The following is a 24,561-nucleotide window of genomic DNA, read 5'->3' as shown; positions in this document are numbered from 1 at the left end:
CACTGAAGGGGATCTTGAGATTTGGGAAGAAAGGTAAGTAGCCCTAGGTTTATTGACCCATTTGAGATACTTGAGAAGATTGAGTCAGTGGCCTATCGGCTGACGTACTTCATATTTCTATGCTAAGGAAATACGTCCTAGATCCTTCCCATATCATCAGCCATGCGGAACTGGAAGTTAGTGAGGCTTTAGCATATGAAGAAGCTCCTATACAGATCCTAGATAGAAAAGAATAGGAATTGCGCAATAAGAAGATACAATTGGTAAAAGTCCTGTGGAGGAATCATGCAATAGAAGAAGCTTCGTGGGAGCTTGAAAGCGAGATTAGATAGAAATATCCCCAATTGTTTAGTGGGTCATAGTAATGATGTATAATTAAAGTAATAGTAATTTTATTTTATTTCGCATGGTTGAATTGTAATGTAGTGTATAGGATAGGTAGTATTTTGGTTTTGGGGGAAATTTTCTTTTATATTTGTAATTTCCCAGAACTACCCATGTAACCACGGTATTCCTTCGCCATAAGTGAGGGCAGGTAATAAAATAAGTAAACCCTTTTCTTTTACTGGATGATGGAGTGTATAGATAGAGATATAGATAGTAAATTTCAAGGACGAAATTTTATAAGGAGGGGAGAATGTTGTGACCCGAAGAATAATAGTATCTAAATAATAATGAGGGAGAGAAATGGAATCAATAATAGAAGGAGGCAGTAGACTTCGTTGATGACATTGCATTTTGGAGAATATAATTTCAAGGAAATTCCAGGGTTCGTCAACGAATACAGGGATTTTTCGACGAAGGTCTTCAGAACCTCGTCAACAAGGTCTCATCTCGTCAACGAGAAAATGCTGAGAGAAGGATTTGGGCTACTCTGAATTACGGCGCTCACACTAAACCTTGTATCTGTAGTGACCCAGATAAATTATGGTATTTAAATAATGAAAGAAGGAGGAAAAAGAAATTTAATTTCAATATTTAAACAGGGTCTTGTTGACGAACACAGGGGATTCGTCGACGAGCACATATGAGGGACTCATCGACGGGAACATGTCTCGTCGATGAGAAGATACCGAGAGGATATAGTTTAGTTCTGAATTTCGTCGACGAATAGAATTTCGTCAACGAGGGTAAGTATTCGTCGACGAATTTCCTTCTTAACCTCATCGACGAAGTGAAGTGGCTCGTCGACAAAGGCCAGTGTATAAAGAGGCCTAAACTTCATTTTTGGCTGAAAACTCACGCATAACTTCCTTTTTCTCTCTCCTCTTCAGTTTCCCACCCTTCTCTTTAGCTTTCTAGGTTTGTTTTTTGCCAGATTAATGATCCGAAGTCGCCACGACACTCCTGGGGAAGTTCTCTACAAGTCTACCAGAGTGGATTGTCGATGGGGCTAGTTGGAATTCCATCCCAAGTTTAGGGTAAGACATTTTATTTAGTATTTGACTTTCCTGCAGTTGTAGAAATTGTAGTAGTCAAGAAAATACTGAAGTTTTGTTCTGAGAGATGTTGATTTCAAGGTGTTGAACGGGAAACCTTGCAGGTGCAGGACTGGTATATTTTAGGGGTTCTTCAGGAATCAGGTAAGGGGATAAATTAAGTTAGTTGTTTTCATGAAAATATATGTATAATTTTACAGCGTTTAATTTCAAGAATATATATATACATGTATATATATTAGCATTATGTTTGAGAAAATACTGCTGTAAATGATGATATGTTTTAAATATGTGTAACACTCATTTTGTGTGGTATGAGTAGAATTTATTATGATTTGCTGTTTTCTAAGAAAATGTTAAATGATACAAAGTTTTTATATGATATATCGGCGTACGGACCGAGAGTTTTTATATGATATACTGGCGTACGGGCCAAGAGTTTTTATATGATATATCGGCGTATGGGCCGAGAGTTTTTATATGATATACTGGCGTACGGGCGAGGGTTCTCTTATATGATATGCTGGCGTATGGGCTGAGCCTTTTATATGTTATGACAGCGTACGGGTCGTGAATGATAAAATACAAAATGTCGGCGTAAGGGCCGAAGATTTTCATATTATGTTATGAAATGATATGATGATATTGATTTGATAATTATTATAATGAAATAGTCATGTATCACAATTTGAAAATATGTTATATGTTATTAGAACCTGGTTGACTTGGTTTAAGCTTACACGAGCACGGTATCGTAGCTATATGATCACGATCATGATATGTTAGTGCTACCGCTAGTCATACGGGGCAGTGGGAGAATGACAGTCGATGTGGTTTATTGTAGTGTTGGTGCCCCTGGTGTATGGACCAGTAGAGGCAGACCCATCGTACTTACATACTTTTGCTTTTTGATTCAACAGTGGTCGGCCAACCATTACCGGATCCCGCTTTCGGGCCACACAACCCAGTCATGTGGGGGTAAGACATGACATAGCCAACTAACCTTCCAGGGTGTTTTTGTATTAGTATTACATGAGATGAATTATATTTATGGAAATCCAGTATGTTCTATCACGATATGATTATATACATGTTTTTCCCAGATATGATACAGATAGTTTCACCGAATATGTTTATATATTGTTATATGTATAACACAAAAATACTCATGTTGCCACACACTGGTATTAGTTTATCTTCCCTTATTGAGAGGTGTCTCACCCCAACTTATATGATATTTCAAGAGCCCCAGATAGAAGAGCGGATAAAGCTCCGTAGCGCTAGTGTTTGGTAGTCCTATCTTACCTGAAGGGTAAGTTCATGTTAGGGTCAGAAGAATTTTTGGATGGCAACCCTAGGACTATTTTGGATACTTTTGGGATGTGCATATTTATATGATGGTTGTAATAAACTCTGGTATTGGGTTGTATGGTATTTTGGTTATATATGATTTCACGCTTCTTGCTGCTTAGGTAATGGTGATGAATTTCAAGTTACCCCTAGTACCTAGGGTTCAGGTGGGTTATGGTTTACCAGGATATTATAATTATGAAAAAAAAAATTGGTTAAACAAGCTGGTCATTATAATTTGGTATCAGAGCCTAGGTTGCTAGGTTCTGTAGACTTTAGAGTGTAGCAGAAACAATACCAGAGTATAGGAAAATGATTTAAGGTTTTGTTCTATAGTCTAGAGGCAGGACTTCCGTGGTGGTTTCTGTGTTTTTCCTAGGGTGACGATTTTAGGAAAACCATAGTAAACTATTGTCTAGTTGTGTTCCTAGAATGTAGGACTGGAGTTAGGAATGAGTTGAGGACGTAAAGATAAAGAACCATGTCAGGCGTGTAAACTATAAGTATAGGGTTTCTAAGTTACATTTATTGTTTTTCAGGATAGATCCAAGAGGGGGTAGTGCCCATGCGAGTGGCAGTGATGGAGCAGGGCCCTCAAGTGCAGGCGGGACTGATTCTAATGTAGTACTACGCAACGTGGCTCAACAGGTTATGATTGAGATCACTAGGAGCACTAAAGAGTAGGGAGGTCCGTCTACAAGTCATAGGTGCACAATAGAGAAGTTTACTATAATGAATCCTCCGACATTTTCAAAAGGAGTTGATCCTGCAGCCGCTGAGAATTGGATGCAAGAGATTGAGAAAGTTCTGACTGTATTACAATGTACAGAGGAGTAGAGGGTTCTCTTCGCCACCTATAAACTGACAGGGGAGGTCGAGAGGTGGTGGACTGCTGTGAGACTTCTGGAGCAGCAAAGGACGATGCCGATGGTGATGACATGGGACCGATTTAAAGAATTATTCTTTGATAGATATTTTCCAGCAAGTTCCTAACTCTGAAGTAGGGACAACTGTCGGTTTAGCAGTATGTGGCATGGTTTATAGAGCTCTCTTGCTTCGTTCTGTATATTGTTCCTGATGAGATAAAGAAGGCGAGACAGTTTGAAAAAGGATTGAGGAGAGGCATATACAAGCAGGTGGTGGTACTAAAGATACAAGATTTTGCTGAGTTAGTCGACAGAGCAACCTTGGCAGAAGTTAGTGAGCGTATGGATGCGAAGGAACAGGGATAGAAGAAGAGATCTGCATCTTCAGGCTACCAGCAGGGTTAGTGGAGGAGAGGAAACTATGGCAGAGGGTGGAGACAGGAGACTGGGGATCGTGAAGACAGTGCAAGATCCTCCTATCTGTCAAACTTGTGGGAGGAGACACTGGGGAGAGTGTCGAGTAGAGAGAGTTGTTTGCTATCGCTACGGTAGACGGGGACATCTGGTGTGAGACTGCCCTACACCGCCAGATGCTGCTCCTACTCCTAAACCATACCAGGGAGGCTATCAGGTGCCACGTGGAGGCTAGAAGAGGAATATGGCTCCAGTTAGAGTTTTCGCTCTGACGCCGGGTGATGCCAAGACAGCCGGTGATGTGGTGACAGGTATGGTTAGCATGCTTTCTTTTAAAGTTATTGTACTGTTTGATTCAGGAGCCACACATTCGTTTGTGTCCAAGGGGTGTATTAAATTGTGTGTGGTAGAAACACAGTTGTTAGAGACTGGATTTGTAATGACCCAAAAATTTAAATAATTAGGAAATATAATGAATGAAAATGGATTAATGAATAATAAGGGGATAAAGGAAAGATTTAAGAAGGAAAAGTAGGTCTCGTCAACGAATGTCAACGAGTGTCCTTCTAAGCTCGTCGACAAAGTCTGTTCCTTGTTGACAAAGGAATCCCGAGAGAGTATATTTTGGAACTCTGAATTTCGTTGACGATGGTATCTTCTCGTTAACAAAGTCTCTATAGCGCCTCATCGACGAATCCACGTGTCTCATCGACGAAGCCCTACCTATAAATAGAGAGTTCTTCATTTTTCGGCGAGAATTCATGAAACTCTCTCTCCTCTCTCTCTAAAACGATTTCCCCACCTTCTCTCTTCGATTTCGGGCTGGATTTGACCCAGTTTGACGATCCGGAACCGCCATGAGGTTCGTAGGATCGTTCTCTACAAGGTTGTAAGAGCTAATCGTTGGATTGAGGGGTTTGGGAAACATCCCAAAATCAGGTTAAGTAAGTTATTTTGGGATTTTCTTAACGAATGTTATTATTTGGAGCCTATGAAGTAGTAAATAAGTATTTTTATTAAGATCTGAGTTAATTGGAATTTATTTAATTAAACTAGGTCTTTTTGGATTCAGGGTCCAAGTGAACGCTATGGGTATCAGTTCGGGGATCCTACAAGCGTAGTTCGGAAGTAAGGTAAGGGGGAAATTTATGTATTAAATCAGGTTTTTCATGAATTAAAATAGATTATGTTTTATTTAAGTATATATGTTTTGGTGTGAGATATTAAAATGCCAACCATGTTAAAATATGTTTTTTAAGCCTAGGAATGTTTATATAGTTATGTATATGTGAAAGTAAATGGAAGAAAGTGAAAAGTAATTTTCTGAGGAATTTATGTAAGAAATGAAATGTAATTCTTAGCATATAAATGTTAAATGTGGGTTGTCTTATTTTACAGGAATATGTATGAAATTATTGTCAAATTGTGTGGCATGAGATTCTGTGCAAATATATATATATATATATATATATATATTAAATGTATGAGATGCAGGCTAAGCAAGTAAAGTATTGAGAATAAAATATTATATGGACAATGTTGCCTATGTATGTTAAATGCAACCATGTAAATGTAAGACAGCTGAAATACAGTCATGTTAGCAAATTCTAGCGCATTTCTATGTGGACTAACAAATGATAGCTAAAGACCAGTTGTACTATGAAGGAATGAAATGAAAATGTTATGCAATGAAATGACAATGGAATGACCATGAAATGAAATGACAAATGTGAACAAAGTAAATAGGAAAGAGTCACTAAAAGTGAAATGAAATACAATGTTTAAGTTATTAACATGAACAGATGTGTATAAATGAATAATGAAAAAAAGGAATAAAGTACTATGATATTAGAAGTATCTATGTATGTAGAATATGTTACGATTGGGTGAGGCAAACTCTTCGCCTGAGGGCTTGCTGAGAAAGGCAAGTGCACTAGTAGCTTTAGATGTGGCAGTAGCTGCATAACGTACTAGGGCAGAGGGAACCTATTTGTATGGGTAAGTAGATTTCTCTATCCTTAGGGCTTTTGCTGGTAAACTATTGTTGAAAGCATAAGTACGAGATCAAGTTAACGCTTGAGAGCTTACTGAGTAAGGTGAGTGCCCTGGTATGCTTTAGTAGTGACCTCAGGGTTACCTAAGTATCAGAGCAGATAGGTGCTACTTGTATGAGCAGGTAAACACCCCTATCCTTGGGTAATCTCGTGGGTTAAATCCTTTGCATGTGTTTGATTAGGTTCAGAGAACAATTTTAATGTTATGTGATGATTTGCAAAAGTAATTAAAATGATATCTATTTACCTCATGTGGCCACACGCTGTTTTAATATGTATACTTTTTCCCTTACTAAGATGTGTCTCACCCGAATATGATTATTTCTTTTTCAAGACATCCTCGAAGTTGGGCCTAAAGAGCTCAAGGGTTTTAGCATTTTTTAGGATTGTAGCAGAGAAAGGGTATATTATGATAAACTTTGGGGATATAAATATTTTATGTTTTACGTTTATATGTTTAAAGGTTATTGAGTAGAGAATGGAATAATTGTGAATATACTGGAATGTTTTGAAGATGTGTGTATTTATAGAAATGCAGGTGATGGATGAATTATATGGAATTTAGATAGAAATTAGTAAACTCTGGTATTATAATATTGTGGTATTACAGTATTATGTATGGAGATTATGATTATGTTTTCCGTTGCGTATGTTATTGATTATGATTTATCAGGGTATTATCAAGTATAACGCACCGGACCTGGGTTTAAAAATTCGGGGCGTTACAGAATTGTTAGTGACTACACCGACCGGGTCAGCAGTGAGGTATAGTAGAATATTCTAAGGTTGTCCAGTGAATATTCAAAGGGAAATTTTTTCTGCCGATCTGATAGTACTAGATATGTATGAGTTTGATGTAATATTCAGTATGGACTGGTTAGCAGTTAATTACGCCCGCATAAATTATTATTTGAAAGAAGTAATATTCAGACCTCCAGGAAAACTAGAATTCAAGTTTATAGGATCGCGAGTGCAATCTTCACCCCAGTTAGTATCAGCTATTCAGGCGAGGAGACTACTCCTAAATGGATGTTAGGGATTTGTGGCATTTGTGAAAGAAATGACAGGGAGTGAAGTGAAGCTCACTAGTACGCCAGTAGTAAAGGAGCTTACAGATGTTTTTCCAAACGAGTTACCAGGCTTGCCACCTAATTGGGAGATAGATTTTACTATTGATCTACTTCCTGGTACCGCACCGATATCTAAAACACCCTACCGAATGGCGCCTGTAGAGTTGACAGAATTAAAGAATCAGTTGCAATATTTGCTTGATAAGGGTTTTATACGATCTAGTGTATCTCTGTGGGGAGCTCCAATTCTATTTGTGAAGAAGAAAAACAGGACTATGAGAATGTGTATAGATTATAAGGAGATTAATAAAGTGACAATCAAAAACAAGTATCATTTACCCCGTATAGATGATTTATTTGACTAGCTCCAGGGTACACGAGTGTATTCTAAGATTGACCTCAGATCAGGCTATCATCAGGTGAAGGTGAAAGCAAAAGATGTATCGAAAACGGCCTTCAGGACCAGATATGGGCATTATGAATTTCTTGTTATGCCATTTGGTATGACGAATGCTCCTACAGTATTTATGGACTTGATGAATAGATTCTTCCACCATTACTTGGACCAGTTTGTTATTGTTTTTATTGATGATGTATTGGTTTATTCGAGGAGTTATTTAGAGCACGAGACGCATTTGAGGCTAATTTTACAGACGCTCAGGGAAAAGAAGTTATACGCTAAGTTCAGTAAATGCGAATTCTGGCTCAAGAAGGTTGTGTTTTTGGGGCACATCATCTTAGGGGATGGAACTTCTATGGATCCTAATAATATTGATGTTGTAGTGAATTGGGCTAGACTGAGGAACATCTAGGAGATTAGGAGTTTCTTGGGGTTAGCTGGGTCTTACCGTCGTTCCGTTGAGGGATTCTCAACACTATCAGGACCACTGACATAACTAACCAGGAAGAACACCATATTTGAATGGGACGATAGCTGTGAGCAGAGTTTTCAGGAATTGAAGCAGAGGCTTGTCACGGTACTAGTATTGAGCATCCCGTCAGGGGGTGAGGGTTATGTTATTTACAGTGATGCATCCTTGAAGGGACTTGGTTGTGTACTGATGCAGCATGGTACAGTGGTAGCGTATACTTCCAGGCAGTTGAAAGAATATGAAAATAACTACCTTACCCATGATCTTGAATTGGCTGCAGTGGTACATGCATTAAAGATTTAGAGGCATTACTTGTACGACAAGCGATGTGAGATTTTCTCCAACCATAAGAGTTTAAAGTACTTTTTCACCTAGAAGGAACTGATCATGACACAGAAAAGGTGGTTGGAGCTTATTAAAAATTTTGATTGTACCATTAGTTACCACCTAAGTAAAGCAAACATGGTGGCTGATGCGTTGAGTAAGAAGTCAGTGGGACCAGCGCAGGTAGCTATGGAGATTCGATATCCGATAATAATGGATCTGGAAAGACTCGACATAGAGTTGGTTGAGAGTGATCCAAAGGCATGTATTGCCAATCTAGTGGTGTAGCCTACTCTATAGGAAAAGATTAAAGCTGCTGAGAAAGACAATTCCGAATTAGCAGAGATATTAGTTAAAGTGCAGATTGGTCAGGGGGAGGAATTCTATATTACAGATGATGGAGCTTTACGGTTCCATTCCAGATTATGTGTTCTTGCCGATGCTGACATTAGGAAGACCATTTTGAAGGAGGCTCACAGATTTTTGTACACAGTTCAACCCGGCAGTACGAAGATGTATAGAGATCTGCGAGAGTCTTATTGGTAGAGTGGTATGAAGAAAGAAATTACCGAGTATGTTGCACAGTGTTTGACGTGCTAGCAGATAAAAGTCGAGCACCAGAGGCCGACGGGCCAGTTGCAGCCACTTTTTATCCCAGAGTGGAAATGGGATCATATATCCATGGATTTTGTATCAAGGCTGCCGTCAACGTCGCATGGCCAGAATGCCATTTAGATGATTGTAGATCATTTAACAAAGATCGCCCATTTTCTTCCTATCAAGATTAGCTACTCTCTTAACCAGTTGGGAGAGATTTATATTGAGGAGATAGTCTGTTCTCATGGGGTGTCAGTGTCTATAGTGTCAGATCGAGACCCGCGTTTCATGTCACAATTTTGGAGGAGCTTACAGGAGGTTTTAGGGTCTCAGTTATCTTTTAGTACGACGTTCCATCCTCAGTCAGACGGGCAGACTGAGAGGACGATACAGATATTGGAAGAAATGTTTCGAGCATGCGTGCTGGATTTTGGGGGTAGTTGGACCCAGTTTATGCAGCTGGTGAAGTTTGCGTATAATAATAGTTATCAGACCAGCATTGACATGACACCGTTTAAGGCTCTCTACGGTAGGAGATGTCATTCTCCTTTATTTTGGGATGAAATGGGTGAGTGGTGAGTTGTGGGGCCAGAGTTAGTGCAGAAAGCGTGTGATAAGGTTCAACTCATCAAAGATAGAATCAGTGCAGCTCAAAGCCGACAGAACGGTTACGCTGATAAACGCCGCAAGAAGTTAGAGCTTGATATCGGCGACCATGTGTTCTCAAAGATAGCTCCATTAAAAGAGGTTATGAGATTTGGAAGAAAAGGTAAACTTAGCCCTAGGTTCATTGGCCCATTTGAGATTCTAGAGAGAGTGGGGCCAGTTGCCTACAGGTTAACTTTACCACCTATATTGTCCAGGATACATGACGTATTCCACGCTTCCATGTTGAGAAAATACGTTTCAGATCCTTCTCCTGTAATCAGCTATGGTGAATTAGAGTTTAGTCGCTAGTTTATGAGGAGGTACCAGTGCAGATTCTGGACAAGAAGGAGCAGGAATTGCGGAATAAAAAGATTCCTCTGGTAAAAGTTTTGCAGAGAAATCACACTATAGAAGAAGCTTCTTGGGAGCTTGAGGAATAGATAAGGCAGAAATATCCGCAATTGTTCCAAAAGGTTTAGTTATAATTGGGTAAAATGTAAATAGTTAGGTAATATTTCTTTTGCAGGTACATGTAATAGTTTAGTTAGTAAGTAGCCTTTTAGTATTTGGGGAAATTTTATTTTATATATGTAATCTCCTAGTACTTGAAAAGTAACCATGATATTCTTCCACCAAAAGTGAGGGTAAGTAATAAAATAAGTAGATTGTTTTGCCTTTAAGGGATGATGAATCATATGGATAGTAAATTTCGAGGACGAAATTTTATAAGGAGGGGAGAATGTAGTGACCTAGAGAAATTATGGTATTTAAATAATGAAAGAAGGGGGAAAAGGAAATTTAATTTCAATATTTAAACAGGGTCTCGTCGACGAACACAGGAGATTTTTCAACGAGCACATATGAGGGACTCATCGACGGGGACGTGTCTCGTCGACGAGAAGATACAAAGAGGATATAGTTCAGTTCTAAATTTCATCGATGAGGGTAAGTATTCGTCGACAAATTTTCTTGTTGACCTTGTCGACGAAAACCAGTGTATAAATAGGCTTAAACTTCATTTTTGGTTGAAAGCTCGCGCACAACTTCCTTTTTATCTCTCCTTTTCAGTTTCCCACCCTTCTCTCTAGCTTTATGGGTCCGTTTTTTGTCGGATTAATGATCCGAAGCTACCACGACACTCCTAGGGAAGTTCTCTACAAGTCTGCTGGAGTGGATCGTCGGCGGGGCTAACTTGAATTCCATCCCAAGTTTAGGGTAAGACATTTTATTCGACATTTGACTTTCCTAGAGTTGTAGAAATTGTAGTAGTCAAGAGAATACTGAAGTTTTGTACTGAGAGATGTTGATTTCACTGTGTTGAACGGGGAATCCTGCGGGTGCAGGACTGGTATATTTTAGGGGCTCTTCAGGAATCAGGTAAGGGGATAAATTAAGTTAATTGTTTTCATGAAAATATATGTATAATTTTACATCGTTTAATTTCAAGAATATATATATACATGTATATATATTAGCATTATGTTTGGGAAAATACTGCTGTAAATGATGATATGTTTTAAATATGTGTAATACCCATTTTGTGTAGCATGAGTAGAATTTATTATGATTTACTGTTTTCTGAGAAAATGTTAAATGATATAAAGTTTTTATATGATATATCGCCCTATGGGCCGAGAGTTTTTATATGATATACCGGCGTACGGGCCGAGGGTTCTCTTATATGATACGGGTCGAGCCTTTTATATGTTATGACGACGTACGGGCCGTGAATGATAAAATACGAAATGCCGGCGTAAGAGCCAAAGATTTTCATATTATGTTATGAAATGATATGATGATATTGATTTGATAATTATTATTATGAAATAGTCATGTATCACAATTTGAAAATATGTTATATGTTATTAGAACCTGGTTAGCTTGGTTTAGGCTTACACGAGTACGGTACCATAGCTATATGATCACGATCATGATATGTTAGTGCCACCGCCAGTCGTACGGGGCAGCGGGAGAATGGTAGTCGATGTGGTTTATTGTAGTGTTGGCGCCCCTGGTGTACGAACCAGTAGAGGCAGACCCATTGTACTTACAGACTTTTGCTTTTGATTCGGCAGTGGTCGGCCAACCATTGTCGGATCCCACCTTCGAGTCGCACAACCCAGTCATGTGGGGGTAAGACATGACACCAGCCAACTAACCTTCTAGGGTGTTTTTGTATTAGTATTATATGAGATGAATTATGTTTATAGAAATCCAGTATATTCTACTACGATATGATTATATACATGTTTTTCCCAGATATGATACAAATAGTTTCACCGAATATGTTTATATACTGTTATATGTATAATACGAAAATACCATATTGCCATACACTGGTATTAGTTTATCTTCCCTTAGTGAGAGGTATCTCACCCCAACTTATATGATATTTCAGGAGCCCCAAATAGAAGAGTGGATAAAGCTCCACAACGCTAGTGTTCGGTAGTTCTATCTTACCTGAAGGGTAAGTTCATGTTAGGATTAGACAGATTTTTGGATGGCAACCCTAGGACTATTTTGGATACTTTTGGGATGTAGTAAACTCTGGTATTGGTTTGTATGGTATTCTGGTTATATATGATTTCACGTTTCTTGCTGCTTAGGTAATGGTGATGAATTTCAGGTTGCCCCTAGTACCTAGGGTCCAGGTGGGTTATGGTTTACTAGGATATTATTATTATGAAAAAAAAATTTTGGTTAAACAAGCAGGTCGTTACAGTATCCATATAACCTAACTCAATCAACTCAACCCTAAAATATTCATCGTTTTAGTACTCCTAGGCCCATACTTTTCTAATAACTAATTAAACTGGAAAAACAACTTCCTTACCTTAGATTTGGAGTAGTGCCTAGGAAGCCTAAAGTAGAAAAATTGCTCCGGTTAAACTGCAAAGAAACGTCGTTAGGTTCCTGAAATGACATTCCTTCTTCAATTCGGGTTGAAACCAGGCCAAAAATCGAAGAGAGAGAGAAAGGATTGGCCGCAGCCCTAGAGAGAGAGAAAGGGAGAGAGTTTAAATTTTACAAAAGAAATGAGCTTGCATGCCTTATATAGGCCACAGACTTAGAGCAAAACCGTCAACGGTTTCTTGAAACCCTCGACGATTTGGTTTTTAACCAGACCCCTTTTTACTGTTTTACCTTTACTGAGTCACGGTAACTCAAAATCGTCAACGGTTTTCTGAGCTCCACCAAAATTGTCGACGGTTTGGCCAGTGCCAAACCAATTCTCCTCTTTTGCTTTATTATTTCATTACTTATTATTTTCTAGGTCTCCACATGTGAAAAACTTCTTTTTGGCCTATGCATATCATGTTTATCCCCATGACCGGGTTATGCGATCCGAAGATTGAACTTAACTTGGTTAGCCGACCAAACTAAATCAAACTATAACATGTCTGTAAGTGTGATTTTCCTATCACATCCTGGTTTAGAAGCAGGTGTACGTGCACTCAGGACAAATCTACTATCCATCGCCAATACTTCTACAACAGTGTGGCTGCACTCATACTCATCTGTAGCTACGTTACCGAGCATCCACTACATTCGAGCCATCAGGGTCCTTAAAACATATAATTACAATTTATGCAATAAAAACAATATAATAATCTCATCATTTCTTAATATAACACTTGTAATAAAATCTCTTCATTATTCGCAATAAATCACGTAATAAATATAATACTGTAAAAATCTTATACTTGCTCATTTATGCAATAAAATAACTCATGTCACATAATTTGTATGCTAATTATAATTTAATAAATTACCTGAAAAATATATAATAATATATTCGGATATATTTAAATAAAAATGCATGTATGATCAATTCCACATATTTTAATTTAACTCTGATATATTTAATATAAAGCGGATATAATCAAATCTACGTAGTTTAATTTAACTCAGATATATATTTAAATAAAATAGTTATAATTAAATTCACGTACTTAAATCTTTCGTTTGAAATAATTTAGCTCAATAAAACAACAAATTCTCCAAATGAGTTTGAAAATGGTGAAAGAGTAAGAATTTAAGTATATCAAAAATTTTTCGTTTATCATTAAATTTTTTTTTTTTTTTTACTTTTTTCTTCATTTTTTTTCCTTGAAATTTCATAACTCAAAATCCAATCAAACCATGTCTGTGCGTGCATGTGAAGGTGACGGAGTGCTGGCTTGCGTGCAGAAAAGAAGAGTTGATAATTCAATTCTTGTCAGGCCAGGCTAATCTATATATATATATATATAGTTTGCCTGTAAACAAAAGAAGGAAAAGGGAAGAGAGATAAGGAAAGGGCAAAAAGAGATAAGATAAAATAATAAAATAAAAAGGGTAGGGTGGGGTGGGATATGGGATTGGCATGGGGCACGTAAAACAACAAAAGAAGGAAAAGGAAGGGAAGATAAGCTTGCAAATGCAAGCAAAAGACGCTGAATCAATTTCTTGGACCTCAAAAGTTGGAACACTGCTTTCCTTTCAAAAACCCTATGAAATCTTCAAAGCAAAAAGGATTCCCTATGGTCAAGATGGGTGAGCCATGTGTACCTGAGAGGAGGTAACTTGTGGGAGGCTTCAACAAATTATGAAGACTCTCCCTTGTTTAAGAAATCGATTTAGATTAATGATATACTGATAATGCAGTGTAGTGGTAGAAGCTAGGCAGAAGCTAAGCTAATGTAATGAGTTGTGGATGGAAATTTTCAGTGCGCTGAGGCCTATAATTTCTGAAGATGGAAGGGGAGGAATGCCTCGTGGTAGAAAGTGATATGGAAGAATGTTTGTGCTCCTAAACACTCCTTTTTTCTCTAGTTGGCTGCAAGAGGGAAGTTGTTGACTAGTGACAAAATACGAGGGGAGGGGATTGATAAAACATGAACCTGTGAATTATGTGGTTTTGAAATAGAAACACTAGACCATCTATTTTTTAAATGCAAATTTTCTTCTACAATCTGGAATTCCATTTGGAGTTGGTTGGGTGTGACTAGGGCTATGACTACTATTAAGGCTACCCTTAAATGGCTCCACAAGGAAGGCAAAGGCACTGGGGTTCAAGCAGTGACCAAGAGAGTTTGTTTGGCCATCACAGTTTACTATTTGTGACTCTTTCAAAACAAGAGGAGATTCGAAGGCATTATTACTCAGCCGAAGGCTATTATAAAAGTGGTTGAGACACACACTTGTAGAATCGCATATGATAAATTTCCCTCCCTTTGTATTTGAGTTGTAGTTTTTGGTACTTGCACCCCTAGGCATGCCTAGGTTTTGATGTTTTTTGAGTGGTAGTTAGTTGGTGCTTTTTTCTTGAGGCCTATGTGCCTCTGGGGTCCCTAAGTTGAGTTGTATTTGCTATTCTTTGGTTGTGTGTGAGCTTTGGGCTCCCTTCCTGGGTTTGCCCAAAGTCCTTGTACATATCGTTTTTTGGTCTATAATTAAAATTTTCTGATAAAAAAAAAAAAAAAGTGATCCCTTAAAGTATACCTTGGGTCCTCCCAGTCTTTTTTGTTCTCTTTTTCATGTGATTGAGATCATGATTGAGTAACAAATCATGGTCCAAGTTTTAACAACAATAAGTTATGTTGTCCATGGGAAGTGGAAGGAGTAAGTTGATAATGATCATGACCGCCTCGTATAATTTTGGTTCCGATCATCTTGCTAAAAATCATTTATCCTTACTAATTCAAATCATCACAATCTTTTGTCTTATCATAGGAGCAAATGGAACCAATGGAGCAATTCTTAGCCTTTCAGAAAATGATGGAGGAAATGTTTAGAGAGTTCTATAGTAAAAAAGGATTGTTTGGCACCAAAATTGAGGATATTCCCATCAAACACTTCACCAAAAGAAAAGGCAACAATTTAGAGCAAGTGAAAGAAACTCCTAGTCTTGAAGATGCCAACAACATTGACAATGACGACAATGCTGACTGGCATTTGAGGAGAAATTCAAAAAGATTGATCAACTTGAAAAAAATGACGAAAGAAGTTTGTGATCATTTTATATTTGATGCACAACTAATTAAGCTCTCGGATCTCCCTTTTACCAAAGAAATAATGGATGTACCCTTGCCTTTGGAATTTAAGATGCCTAGTCTTGACAAATATGATGGTACTATGGATCCAATGGATTATTTGGATACCCTCAAAATATTAATGCAGCCGCAGGGAGCACCAGATGCTATTATGTGTCAGCCATTCGCAATAACCTTAAAGGGGAATGATAGGTCTTGGTATCGAACACTAAAACTTAGATCAATTGGAGCTTTTACTTAATGAACTAGAGATTCATTAGATATTTCATTAGTAGTCTGTAGAGGTCTTTAACCTTATGAGCCTAGTTCAAGGAAGAGAGGAATCTTTGAAAGAATTCATTTGTAGATTCAATAATGCAACTCTGGAGATTAAAAACCTAAACCATAGAGTGATTATGATAGCATTAACAATAGCATTGCGACTTGGCGAATTTCTAATCTCTCAAAAAGAAGCCTCGATGTGACATATGGGAGTTGATGGTCTGAACACAAAAGTACATTAATTTGGAGGAGATGATGATGACTAGAAAAAGCAAAATGGATCTAAAGAGAAAAGATATAAGGAGTTTCAAGGAAACTTCTAGGAGAACTAAGAAACTGAATGGCCAAAAGCATCGTAATCTAATCAAGGATGCATGACCAAACCATAAATACAACTCTTATACTCCAACCATTTCACAAACTCGTGTACTGATGCATATCAAAGAGAAGAGTTATGCGATGTGGCCTAGGCCCATGAGGGCACCTTCACATAAATGGAATATCTCAAGTATTGTGATGGCCTTGGCCCATGAGGGCACCTTCACATAAATGGGACATCTCAAGTATTGTGTTTTTAATGGGAGCCACAGATACCATGCAGAAGATTTCATATATCTAAAGACAAACCCCACCCAAAGGTTTCTAAAAATTTTTTAGGCTAGTTTCTTGTCCTTGATTATGTTTTGTTCCAGGTTTGCCATCCAAAAAGAAATAAAAAAATAAAAAAATGTGTTGCCTGTGACATAGAGAAATTAGAAAAGAATATATATAAACTTAGTTCCATTTTAAGATTTTATTTATCTTAAAATAAGAATAAAAAATGAAAAGAACAGAAGAAAAACAATCATATTTACAAATGATTGTATCATTGGTCACCATGGGAGGATGGTTCTCCAAAAGTCTTTCTCAAAAAGAAAAAAAAAAGGGGGGGGGGGGGGGGGGTTAATGATTGGCGGGGTTGTGCCTAGGTATAGATATGTTTAAATTTTAATTGTCAAAAATAGATATCTCATCTTGTTCATCTTCAAGAAACCCTTAATAAGGGTTCTTATAAATTACCAATAATGAGTTGTAACTTTTTTTATCCCGAAACATCCTTACTTAAATTTAGATTTGTATTGAATTATATAAAATATAATATAAAATCGTATTAAAAGTTGTACTCATCTGTCCAAATTCAAATTTAAGATTTAAGATTCATACTTCCAAACGCAGCATTACAAAAGCAATTTATTACCAAAAGGAGATGAATTTGAGCTCAAATTCATAGCCTTTTAGTTTTAATGCGCCTAAAATGAGAGTGAGCCAAAATGGAATACCAACGAGCCAATCTTTATATTTCAAAATATGCCAATCTTCAAGAGCCTTATAGGCTGCTTTTCATTCATAAAGTGGCTCTAGTTTCTTCCATAACTCATGATAAAATGCACTTTGATAAATTTACAATAATAGGGCTTCAATCGACATGCTCATAGAGAACTGTCCTAGGGGGCTTCAATTCACAATCACACCGTGCATTTTATAGTAGGAAAACTTTTTAATTCAATCTCCCAGTCTCATAAATACACAAGTTTCTTACGACCAAACATCACATAACCTTCAATGGGCTTCTGCCATGGGCTGCCACCAAATGAATTTATAATCCAACATGAGAATGAGCCTTTCCTCCTTCAAATATAGAAGGAAAAGCCCAACAATAGGGTATCTGCAAATATACAGAAAACTAATTATATAGTAGGATTGAGCATCTCTCCATCGCACCTTCCTTGCAGTGACACCCTTAGCTTCAATTTCAATTTTGAGGTGATTACCAACATGCTAGGTGGTATCACCCAACAATGACACTTGACAAACTTCCTTTTGCTTCAAGCAAATACTTACTCATCTAATGAGTTAATCCACAAGGGCAGGGCCACAATGGCTACATTCTACTGAAATTGCCACCCTAACGAACTCAAAAGCAAAAGTTACCACAATGGCTAGCATTATCTTTAAGACTGATTTTAAACCTCAACAGCTTAGGTCTTTGAGATTGTTTATCTTGAATGTGCTCTTGGATTATGTGAATTTTCCTTTTAGAAGAAGAAGGCGATTCTCTACTCAATCTTTACGAAGACAAAGGAATATTAGGCAGTCTTGGAGTTCATTCCTCTGCTTTCCACTCTGATTCTTCCTTAAGAAAGCAAGAAGTAGAGATGGAACTCTAAAGCAAAAGAAAAGAGCATGCGGCCATGTGCAGAAGTGCAGGGGAAGGGAAGAAGTAGTGCAAATTGATAAAGAGGTGAGAGCAACAAGCGGCTACAGTTGGAGATGCACAAAATGAGAAGCATGGGAAATAGCAGCAGTGGCAGTGGTGGGAAGCCATCCATGGATGACATGAATGATGATGAGACGGTCTCGAGATCCGTTATGGCTGCCTTTCAAGCCAGAGAAGAAGAGATTCAGAGGATGATGGTACAAGTGAAGGAGAAGGTTGAAATCCAATTGGGACGGGCTGAGAAAGAAACCAGGCGCCTAGCAGAGATTTGGGAAGTAAGTTCGGTACATATATACAGAACCAACTTAAAGCAATTCCTGCCAAAGCAAATCAAGAGAAAGTAATTTATATAACCAAAAAAAAAAACTGGTTCCCTTAAATGGTGCAAGATGAAGCACTCATTATTTTTTTTTAAAAAAACAAGCGACATGTGAAATTAAAACATATAGAATGAACAAAGAATGCTTCTCAGGTTTTCTTGCTGCAACACAGTAAGCTTTTAACAAAAGGGTATATTTTATTTGCCCTTTTCTTTCTTTTGTCCTTCTTCTTCTCCTTCTTCTTCTTCTTCTTTTGATATGGAGTTAGGAGCTTGAGGTGCTGGGAGATCCCATGGGGAAGGAAGCTGCAAATGTACGAAAGAAGATTGACATGACGAACAGAGAGCTAAAGCCACTGGGACAGAGCTGCCAGAAAAAGGTGAGACATTGGATCATACCTCCACCAATATCACATTCCTTATCCGTATTGTCACTTTTGTTACTTATTTTGCTGCACTTCAGTATCACTTTAATTTTAAAAAAAATGTGCCGTTACCTCCTGATTGGTTACACATATAATTAAGAGACTGTCAGCCCATGAGCATACTTTTTTGTTCTCTTTTTGAATGAATAACTCAATATAATTTGTGTTCGGCCGCAGGACAAAGAATACAAAGAAGCCCTCGAAGCCTTCAATGAGAAAAACAGGGAAAAGGCTCAACTTGTTACCAAATTAATGGAGGTTAATATTTTCCGTTATACTATAGTATAATTCTATCTTGAAACTCTCTTCTTTCTTTTTTTCTTCCCCTAAAATTAAAATTCACTCTTTCTAGTAGTCAGGAAAAAAATGAAGGAAACATTTTGCAGCCAAGAAATTAGTTTTGGGGATTTCTTAATTAAACTCTGTTTTTCTATTTTTGTTTTGTTTGTTTTTCAAGTTTCTGCCCTTTCAATTACTCAAATATACAGAGAGCTTGAGGCTTCCTTACTCTGAATCATGATGTTTTCTTTGGCTGCCTTGTGATCTTCCCAGCTGGTGAGTGAGAGTGAGAGACTGAGGATGAAGAAGCTGGAGGAGTTGAGCAAGAACATAGATTCCATTAAATGAGATTTGTCTCTGTTTGAATACAACTTTGTATCATTACGTGACTTTTTCATCATGTTTTAGTTTACCGACTACACAGTACTATAATAGGTATGGAATGGTGACTCCCATTCTGCATCTCACCGAAGTGGCTAATGTGTAATAAATTTCCATTACGTGGATTATAAATAACAGAATAAAAAAGAGTTGCTACCTATGGTAAAACCCAGCATCTAGATTCTACAAAATCTAAGACCTCAAAGCATATTTTATGGTAGTACTGACTTAGGCATTTTTTTTAAGATTTCAGACATGAATATTCATTGGTGGAGCTAAAATAACAACGGTATGAAGACAGTATTCAAACCACCACTTGTTCTTCACTTTCCCCATAAGAAAGGGTCTGACACTGTTCCTAGTCCGATAAAAGCTGTTTGTACTCGGCCAGTAGCTTGGGAATATCATCCATGCGCAGCTGAAATCATTAGGCATGCAATTCACCTCAGAAAAATAGGAAATGATAAGAAAAAAGAATTGAGGTTCATACTTAAGAAAAGAGCAGCAGCATGCAAGATAACAATAATCTGTCAGTTGTCCTATTCTGTGCAATGAACATTCTCTTTGAAAAATCTAAGAGGTATCCAACTTCACTTCAGGACATCATACACATTTACATACTGACCCAAGTAAAGGCAGAAAATGCAATTTTGTTGGCATTCGTAAGGTAATAAACATTATTTATCCTTCATAAAGCCACTACATTTATGTAGCTGTATAACTAGTAGAATCTGATGGTTTATGCAAAACAATTATCTTATTGGAGACTACTATTTAATCTACTATATCATGATTAGCCAGTTACTAAGGGGCACACTGTACGTAGTGATTGCTGATTGAGGGCCCTCATCACATGCTATTTTATTATCGGATACTATTCAGTCCACCACATCAAAAATATTTGGGCGAATATCATGAAATAATATGCCACACTAAATATTTTGATTTTTGGTAAATGCGATTGTCATATTTCACATTTCAGCATGCCATATGATGTAAATTTTTAGGAATTATTTTTACACAAATATTCTTCTTATCCTCAGCTCAGTAAACAGCAACATTCATAACAAGATAAAAAAAAATTTATCACTTGACAAAATCCACAGATGCAATAAGAGAAAATAATCAAAAAAGGGAAATTTTAACCACCAAAAGATTTGATTTGGTGGGATGATGGTGGAGGATTGATCCGGAGTTGAAATGAATGCCGAGTTGAAGTACCATTTCCAGTGCTATGGTGTCACTACTCACTGTTCCCAGTACTGTAGGGCACACATTATTCACAAACATTTAGCAGAGCTGTTCATGGTTTTCCAAATAAATGCTTTAGCTCCTATTTTAGAGTCATTTTGGGCATTATGTGTGTCGGTCTTACTTTATTTGATGTGATGACGGTGGAGGATTGATCTGGAGTTGAATGAATGCTGAGTTAAAGTAAGCATTCCCACCACAATGGCATCACTATTCCCAGTACTGTAGAGCACCCACTATTCACAAGCATTTAGCCGTGCTGTTCATAGTTTCCAAAGAAATACTTTAGCTGCTATTTTAGAGTCATTTTGGGTATTTTGTGTGTCACGATTCTTATTTTATTTAGGTGGAGTATCCAGATTCAAGAGTTGTAGCTTTGATGGTTGCAACTAGCTCTTTTAGATTTTTTTTTTTGGGGGGGAGGGCGGGTGGGGTGGGGGGGGATGTGTAACCGATGTTAACCAGGTCCCCTTTGGGGGCTGACAAGCCATGGGATGGACAGGCCTACCCTTAATCCCCCACCCTCTTCCTCATAAGTACATACTGAATTCAAACCTCTAACCAACAACAGACATTTTCCATGCCTTTGTTTTGACTTGTGTGCAGTGAGAATAACTGTTATTTGGGTTAAACAAGCAAAGTCAATATCATCTTTGTATAGGCTTTATTCTGAATTAGAATGACGTATTACCATTAAGTTGCTGCAAGTAATTTCTTTAAACTCTAGAAAGAGTAGGCTTTCTTCCTAGAATAAGTAAGGAGTGGAATTAATAGTTGTATGCTTCATCATCCTTATATTTTTAATTAATTGAGGTCCAAATCAGATTGAATTCCTATTTCTCTTGCCCTTATTTCACATATTCCGTAATTTCCATCACCAACTCTGACCCAAATCAAATTTCCTAATTTCCCCCTAGTCAACTTGCATCATTTCGGTATAGAGTGGAATCCGCCACAATGTGAGAACATCGTGGGAGATCCCAGATGCCTATGGTGACATGTTGGGAGAAGTTGAAGACATTCCTTCAAGAATAGTGCTTCAAGATGGAGAAAGAAGCAACTTTTTGATTAGTTCTATAGTTTTCACCAAAGGTCGGGTCAATTATGCCCAAAAGTTTGAAGAATTAATTATTAAATGTGAAGAACTTGACAATGATGAATAACTATAGCCTGATTTATGAATGGGCTCAGATATGAAATTCAAAGAGAGAAGGCTCAGGCACAATTTGTTGTCTGGCAAGTCTACTGAAGCGGCCATGAAAAAAAAAAATCGTAAGATTTCAGCATACACAGCATGTTTTGGGCATGCTACAATCTCAGAACAGTTTGATATTGGAGATGAAAAACAATTATTTTTGGGTAGCATATGCTGCATACTTCATCTTCAAAGTCAGTCCTACAATTGGAGGTGGAAAAACAGTTTTTACACTATAATCTCAAAATTTAAGGCAGAAGAGGAGAGGCACAAATATTGGCAAGCAGATTTGTCCATACACCTAAGCAATAAATGATCCATTAATAAATTTTAAATTACATATTAGGACATTCTAATGGCTCAACCAACTCTCACCCTCACAGCCATGTGGAGGGACAAACAGCAAAAAAAATGAAGTGAGCAATACAATGTTTCTGCTTAGCAAATTATAACAAGACCATGCTGAGATAATTTTGATATTTACATGAACATGAACACGAGTCTCCTGAATCCTGAGTAAAGTATCAGGAAATCACAAAAACTGTCATAAACATAACAATCAAATGCCTTCAGAAAGGTGCACGATTCATACCTGAGAAACATTCTTAATATGATAAAACCGATACACTTCTTTTCCAGAAATTTCTGACTCTGTAGACTGTAAATCTACACCCTCCATTCTGTGAAAATTCAACCAAAGTAAGACAGGCCGAATAATCAAAAGTTTTATACAAAAGTCCCCACTGAAAAAAATCAACTAGAAATGGGGAAAGTCCATATATACACAAGAATCCAAATAGGGAATACACACACACATACATATTCATGGAAGCTGCCTTTGGGGTCTCAATTCAAGGGAAGGAAAGTTTTCCAGTTGTTGAAAAGCTTGATAAGCTTTTTGGTGGTGGTAGGGAAGATGTTTTCAGATAAGACCTGATTAGATGGGGGATTTTAACTCTTCCCCCATTTGGGTGCCCTTGTATGGTTTGGCAATGAAAAGGGCTCTTCTTGCCAAACGGCTTTGGGATTCACTCTGAGGAATAATCTAAGGAAGGCAATCAGTCTGGTGACCACTGCTAAAATGGGGGGATCAGGAGAATCATAATAGTTGGGTTATCGTGGAGAGCAGGAGCACCCACATTGAAAGTTTGAAGATGGAAATGGATGCACATGGGCTTTTGACATGACATTGGGTGTGGAATGACTCCCCTGAAGGACCAATTTCCAGGACCTTTTACTAAAAAGGATACCTCAGTGAACAATTGTTTTGTGAAGGAGGCAGAATAGATCAAGTGGCTTTTGTGCTTCGGGAGGAATTACAACAAGGCAGAAATGGAGGTAGTGTTTCAATTTGATGAAGGCCATTGCGAAAGTGGGATGAAAAGGAGGGGTGATACAAAGCTCTGTGGTCTCATTCAGAATCTAAGAGCTTTTTGCAAATTTCTCTGGGGAAGCTATTTGGAATGCTCAAGTTCCAACTGAAATAGCCTTTTTTGCTTGGGAAGCTTCTTTTGAAAGGATCCTTATAGCACATACATAATTTAATGAGAACAGAAGTCTCTCCAGTTAACAGATGCTGTTTATGCAAAGAACAGTGGAAAAGAGTCAACCACCTTCTTTTACATTGTAAATATGTGAGAGGTGGAATCTGTTTTTGCAGTTTTGGACACCAATTAGATAGTATCTGACATTGTGAAATCAAAACTGCAGGCCTGGAGAAGCTCCTACTGCAAAAACAGAGTCAGAATCTTGGAATGCTGCACTCTTGCAATGTGTCACAATCACATATAGGGTGTGTATTGGGGAGATCTTGCCCATATAAGTATAGTTTAGGATCCAACTTACTATGGGTCGTGAGGCCTAATGGACCAAAGCAGACAATAATTCAGAAGAATTGATCTGAGACATTTACATTTGGTATCAAAACCACCCTAGTGCAACTATCATGTCAGTGGACTCTACATGAACATGCAGGGTCCACACTAACAGAATGGTTCGAATTGTCCTCTCTTTTGAGAAGGTCTTTCATTATATAGGCAAGACTATCAGTTATACAAAGAAACTTAAATCTGTACGTGTTAATTACACAAAATGATCTTAGGAGGCTATATATGGTAAGCCAACTAATTTACATAAGAGTGATTTTAGGAAGCTATACATGGTATGCTAAATCTCCTCTCCTATTTATGAAAGTATATACAACCTAGATTAATAGCTATTAACAAGGCATAATTTATGGCCTTCTATTGACATCCCCACTCAAATAGATGCAGGTTATCCATAAGCATCAATTTGTTTGTAAGAAAATTATGTCGTTGCCGTGTGAGAGCCTTGATGAAAATATCTGTCACTTGAAGATTGCTAGACACATGAGGAAGAGAGAACCAGAAGAACAACTGTAGAAGAAGATGAAGACCTGTTGAAGATGACGTCTGCAAGAGTTCAAAGACGAAGACAAAGACGACGAAGACAACTGTGACAGCTGCAAGAGTCTCAAACAATGGTGAGATTACGACTCGATCAG

At 37.7% G+C, this 24,561-nt stretch overlaps 2 protein-coding genes across 4 annotated transcripts in view; one reads left to right on the top strand and one right to left on the bottom strand.

Moving 5' to 3' along the window:
- Nucleotides 1–17,923: 17,923 nt before the first annotated feature.
- On the top strand, nt 17,924–19,759 carry LOC131165468 (uncharacterized). The gene is made up of 4 exons (XM_058123317.1): nt 17,924–18,462; nt 18,776–18,886; nt 19,109–19,189; nt 19,484–19,759. The coding sequence occupies exons 1-4, from the start codon at nt 18,241–18,243 to the stop codon at nt 19,556–19,558; spliced, it is 489 nt and encodes a 162-aa protein (XP_057979300.1). The 5' UTR covers nt 17,924–18,240; the 3' UTR covers nt 19,559–19,759.
- LOC131165467 (protein GLUTELIN PRECURSOR ACCUMULATION 3) overlaps nt 19,684–24,561 on the bottom strand; it is a 49,042-nt gene continuing 44,164 nt past the window's right edge. Inside the window, exons 15-16 of one of the 3 annotated variants that reach the window (XM_058123316.1) lie at nt 22,630–22,717; nt 19,684–20,009 (exon numbers count right to left, since the gene is read on the bottom strand). In XM_058123316.1, the coding sequence (XP_057979299.1) occupies nt 19,950–20,009; nt 22,630–22,717 (148 nt within the window). In that variant the 3' untranslated portion in view covers nt 19,684–19,949. Of the gene's footprint in view, nt 20,010–22,325; nt 22,550–22,629; nt 22,718–24,561 lie in introns of those variants that run through there. The other 2 variants (XM_058123315.1, XR_009139582.1) reach the window with 2 other exon arrangements.

Source organism: Malania oleifera, chromosome 10 (assembly GCF_029873635.1).
Source record: "Malania oleifera isolate guangnan ecotype guangnan chromosome 10, ASM2987363v1, whole genome shotgun sequence".
NCBI lineage: Eukaryota > Viridiplantae > Streptophyta > Magnoliopsida > Santalales > Ximeniaceae > Malania > Malania oleifera.
Note: the sequence above shows the minus strand (reverse complement) of the source record. Positions and strands in the feature narration are given on the sequence as shown.